The 6,000-nt window shown below is 28.7% G+C and overlaps 1 protein-coding gene across 1 annotated transcript in view; it reads right to left on the minus strand.

Moving 5' to 3' along the window:
* LOC129984033 (FACT complex subunit SPT16-like) overlaps window positions 1–2,046 on the minus strand; it is a 34,316-nt gene extending 32,270 nt beyond the window's left edge. The window contains exon 1 of the mRNA XM_056093790.1: window positions 1,898–2,046. Coding sequence (XP_055949765.1) covers window positions 1,898–1,966 — 69 coding nt within the window. The 5' untranslated portion in view covers window positions 1,967–2,046. The remainder of the gene's footprint in view (window positions 1–1,897) is intronic.
* Window positions 2,047–6,000: the final 3,954 nt, after the last annotated feature.

The raw sequence follows: 6,000 nt of genomic DNA on the forward strand, positions 1-6,000 counted from the left end.
TAGGTATTAAGGATTTTTATTTCTTTACTTTGAATGCAAGACTGTAACAGTTAACAATTTTTTGACATATTAAAAAAAATAAATAAAAAATAGTATTCAGATCAGGAAATATGAGAAAATTTTATAAGTATCAAAATTTTTTTCTAAATATCTATAGAATTTCTTTATGGCAACTTTGCCATAAACAAATATTAATAAAATTTCAAAGAGAGAAAAGTCACATGAAATTGATGTCATTAAAAAGGTAAAACTTTGAATTTAAAATAGTATAAAAAATTTCATCTGGAGTAATTATCTCTGAATCTAAGAAAAATGGCAAATTTTCAGTTAGTCTCTAATTAATTGAATATTTAGTCAACTTTTACAAGCTGAAGAATTGTCAGCATCCTTTCCCTTGTCATACATCCAAAGTTTGATTAAATTTAGTACAGTTATTTCAGAAGAGATATGAATACAAAATAAGGCTAAACTAAAGAATATGGTACAATTTGATAATTGTAATTTTTTTAAGGCAAATTGACAAATATGTCTATATTCTTTAGCTAATATTTGCCAAGTTTTTCTATTGTTTGACATGATTTGACAGAGATTAACAAAAAATCTGTATCATTTTTTTTTTATTTTAATGAACATACATATTCACAATTAAACATATATGTACATACTGTATTACAAATAAGGAATTTATTATTATATTTAGAATTATAGTGCATACAGAAAAAGAATTGGCAGATATTTTATCGAATTACATTTTGGCATCCCAGTTTTATCTAGGAATACTAAAAAGTAAAAGCTGACAATCAATAAATATAACAAATGCAAATTTAACTGTGACAAATTGATATGAATTTGTAAATCAAAATCAAGAACATGATAATTTACTACTACTCCATATTAAAGTAAAACCAAAATTACAAACAAATAAATTAATTAACATTCACATGGAACACATGAAATACTAATAATTTCAAAAATCTAAGGCCTAACAACATAAATGTTTCAAAAAACGGAATAAAAATTATCATATTGGCAGGAAAAAACAATTAGTAATAGTAGTTAATAGTATATATCGATGTAAACATAATGGCATGTCTTGTAATAATAATGGCATGCATATTTCCAAATAGCCCATTGAATATACTGAATATAGTTTATTTAAAATACATTTCTTCAAAAGAAAACATACCCTCGTAACAAACATTTCAATAAACTGTAATGAGGTCTTCCTAAAAGGTTAGGTTTCGCATACGTTTTAACTGAATTTATCAATAAATGAAATAATCACAAATAGGATTTTTTCATTCAATTTTCTATAGTGTGTTTGCTATTGATGAACGTTCAGACATATTTAACCTAAACATTGGACATTCAAAATTAGTCGGTAAAAAGGAGGGAAAATACGCTTAAAAAACAACGATAAACGCAAAACTGTTATATACCAAATAATAATTACTACAAAATTAACCTTTTTGTGTATATACACGATACCTATATGCAAAATAAGATACAAATAAGGACATATGACAAAACTCGCCATTCTAGTAATTTCGTCATATTATTTATTAAAAAGCCCCACTATTTTCAAGTTAAAATTCGACTTTTTTTTAGGGTTAAAATGCAAGATTTTAAAGAAAGTTCAGATTTCATTTTAAATTTTATTATTTTTTTAAACTTTTATAAGTATCGACATTTTAATTTTAATAATAGATTTGAAATACTTTTTTAATACCAGGATTATTAATAAATACATTATACCGATATCAAAATAATACAATTTTTTCTAGTGTCATTACAAACAAAATACAACCAACACACGTGAGATCATAACATGGTTTTCTAACATAAACTTTTGAAATAAGCAATTAATATTAATTAAAGAATCAGAATTTAATGTTACCTTCCACGCTGAATATAATTTACGAATTCGCCGGTAAAACGCATCTTTATCAACACTTAAATTCGCCATTGCTGATACTGTTTATTCTACGGTAATGGCGTCACAACATTTTCCATCACAAATGGCGGGAGTTGACATTTCAAATGTTGCCATATTTTTTATGATTACCATTATACAAATTTGAGGCTCTACATGCAGATCCCTCTTATCTTCAACAATAAAACTTTGTTAATTAAAATAATCAGTCCAACATGGCAAATACTGACATTTAAATTCCTCACTCTGCTACTTTGGATCAATCTTTAGTAAAATCATTATGTTGTTATCCTCTGTTTTATGCTTTTACGATATTAAGATTAGCAAGACAGGTAGATAGTAGACGACATGATTATAGATTAGATAGGAGTAAAGTAATAAAGATCCTGTTAAAATTGTGATCCGAGATCTTCTTGTAACTAATCAAGATTAAAGCAGATTTTTTTGAAATGAGGGATTAGTTAGTTGACAAAACAAAATTAACAGCAATCTCTCTATCAAAATTAGCAGCGTGTATATCAGACTAGATACGCTTACTTTAAACAAATATATCATTAAAGCGGGAGAACTTAATGCCTGTCACATTAGCTTAAACAACCACAAACCAAGACGTTATGACAGATTCCAAATTTATTATTATCCCAGATTGATAAAAATTTTAGTTCCTCATTTTCCTATTCATCTAATCTTCTCTCATCCGAATAATATCATTGATTTGGCTATACTTGAACTCGGACCAAAATTAGTGACATATTTATTAAAATGTTCAGCGGTCAGAACCGGATAATAAATAAGCAAAGTTAAGCAACTCTTTGGAAGTTCCAAACTTACGATATATTCTTTGGAGTATGTTTTATGAATATATTAATTTTAAGGTTTTATTTAATATAGAAAGGACGTAAGGACTGTTTTAGATTCAAATCAAGTGCCTATTAAATGTTAAAATATTATTCTAATAATACAAATTCCCATTCGTATTATATTGTTCAAAATCTCTAAAAAAAGTTGTTAATTCTTATAATCAAGAAAAACAAAAAGCTCTATATATAAATAATATATAGATTTTTAAAAAGATTTTTTTAAACTATTTTTGTTTAAAATTGTTTATAAAATTGAATTTTGATTTGTTTTTATATGCGAAATACCGAAACTAACATTCTTGAAAAAACAAACCATAATAAATGCTTTGTTAGTTTGTCAGACTTTGCTACTTACACATGTTTATATAGAGAATTAAAATCAATAAAAAATATCCGGTATAGGAAATTTGAAATGAGAAAATGAGATCAATGACAGTTGCATCGAATAACTCTCTAATTCACTGGCCGTAGATTCTGGACTGGCTTCTGGAAGGCTAAATCTAGACCTGCTAGTGATGATGGTTGGTCTTTTGCTCTCTGTGCAATGGATTTTATTAAGATGTTCGATTCAGATTCATATTTTAATACATTTTAAACTTCATTAACATGCTAATGATTTATATTAGATTGAATTCCGAGAATTTGAATCCTATATGCATCATAGAGTATCACACACATGATCTTGACATTATATGACAATTTCAAAATTAAAATTTTCGACTATGTTAAAGGTACTTAGGACAAATTTTTCCAAACACTGAATGAGATTCCTAACGAATTTCTTCAGATTTTCCTCGCTAAACATCTCATTATTTCAAGCTCTCAAAAACGATCTCGTGCATTTTGGGCCGTTCAGTCAATCGTTTTCTTACGGTTAAGAGAAGACATCGAATGACTTTCATAATATATCCTCATATGTGTGTGACTTGCGCGTCTATCTTCGTATGACTTATAAGTCTGACAAATCTAAATTTTATCTTGCAAATCTACATTTTTCAAATTTTTCCCAACATACCTAAAACGCTCTGAGTTGTATTTCCCACGGTACTTTCTTTACACGAACTCATTATTATCAATAATACATCATTTTTTTTTTCTTTTTAGAGTCATGGTCTTTGTCTTTAGAGAAAAATTTCTTTATAAAAAAACTACCTTATTCCAATTAAATTTCTTTTTGCGTAGAAACGTCCTTTCAGCAAAAATTAAACTTGTTTTGTTATCTTTTTAAGTAAAATTAAAGACTGAATTTAAATCAATGTGACGAGACATGGATCTCATTAAATCAGTGGTGCTACATAAATTCGAAACCACTGCCCGTATTTCATTATATAATAATAGAAAAAAAATAAAGATAGGATTTGATAGTTGGTGAAGATTATTTATTAAATTACTATAATTATTACTATAATTATTTATTAAATTTCTCATTAGTCGAATTATTAGAACCTGATGCAAATAAACCTGAAATCACAGTTAGAGGATTGGAATCTGACTGTCACCATACAATATCTCGTTTCAGAGGAAAGTAAGAAAGATTGCAGTAGGTTATAAATATTTTCGTCTCATTAGGTGAGTAACATCAATTATAACTCAAAGCAAAATAATATACAGTTGGTCAAATAAATATAAAAAGATTTATTACGGCTCACACTCGTGCTTTTTTTTTAATGCATATTTACAGCAATGGTTTCAGAAACTGTCTTGATCTTATTTTCGTTTATTTCCGATTGCTTTAATACATTTTTTCCAGCACTCTACAATTTACATTATTTTGTCAATCTTAATTTTTTTTATTTGGAAATTAGAATATTTAATTTAATTTTTATAGAAACTATTCAAATCCAGAAGTTTGAGCTATCATGAACAACAGAAGTCATTGCGCTACGGAAAATCAGATTTTGAACCTACGGAAAATAAATTGAAGTTATCAGAAGGTTGTTAAAATCCTATCTTCAGAGATAAAACACCAAGGAATCATTGCGATTAAAATACACGCACTTTTATTTACATCTGCGTCTTACATCGTCTGAGCGTACTCTCCTCAAAAAGGAAATCCATCAGAGATCGGCTCTCGCCTGGTGACTCTATTACTTGCGCATGCGCATAGGTAAGTAGTTGCATGGAGGGATTGATTTCACCACAAAACAAATGAAGGCTGTAAGTTTAGTTTAGTTATATTAACGTCCCGCTTTAAAGCAACACTAGGACTATATTGGGTCGAATTGATATTTTGAACCGCTGTCAGATGAAGAGGACGACATCCCCTATCTCCAGGCTTCTACCCCACACAAGCGGCGAAGCGTTTGGTCCCGACGGATTTGAAGTGCACCAGACCTGTCTACACGACGGTTCTTCAATGAAATCGGATCTCAAACTTCAAACACTCCAGTTCCGAAACCGATACCTTACCAGCGGTTCATGAAGGCTGCATGAGTTAATTTATTATAGCAATGGGCAATGCAATCGAAGTTACTTTGCACCCCTGATATATTCAACCTTTCACCATCATTTCGGATTTAGATTAATGCAATACAGCTCTTAACATTATTTAAGAAGAGGACGAAAGAAACCTTTATTTTTGTTTGAGATACAGTAAAGAGAGATTTAATTAAAAATTTTCTCAAAGAGGAAATATTTTAAATCAGTTAGAAAAATTCGTGCACGATATTAAAAAGAAAGCGCTCTTTTATTTGCAAAAAAAAAAAAAAAATTATGAATTGAAGTTAAAAATCAGGATTTCGCGTAAATGTACACGACCTTCCGCGTTTGAGATATGTTGAAATAATTTAATAAAAATTTTAAAATACGACGCCACTTAAATTTGCAACTCAGTTAAAAAAAAAAAAAGACTTCCTAGAAGCAAGTTGTCTGAAGGTCCGTACTTTCATATTCGTATAAATAGAATATCATAAAAATGCTACGACTGAGAGAAATGAAATTTGGTATGTGATCTTATAATTCAATATGAAAATTTGTTTCAGTTGGTAAAAAAATGTCCAAAATGCATATTCGATACTCTTTACTTCTACTACAAAGCGTTAAACTCTCATATGAGGGATTCTGATAACAAAATTCTGAGCAGTCGTATTTTTCACAGCTTTGCTCATGTTCCACAATACAATGTGTTTTTTAGAGAAGAGGCGAGAAAATTTCGAAGAGATCTTTGTAGATTAAATTCATTAAATGAAATTTTATGTCACTTCACAA

The sequence above is a fragment of the Argiope bruennichi genome, chromosome 9 (genome assembly GCF_947563725.1).
Source record: "Argiope bruennichi chromosome 9, qqArgBrue1.1, whole genome shotgun sequence".
Lineage (NCBI taxonomy): Eukaryota > Metazoa > Arthropoda > Arachnida > Araneae > Araneidae > Argiope > Argiope bruennichi.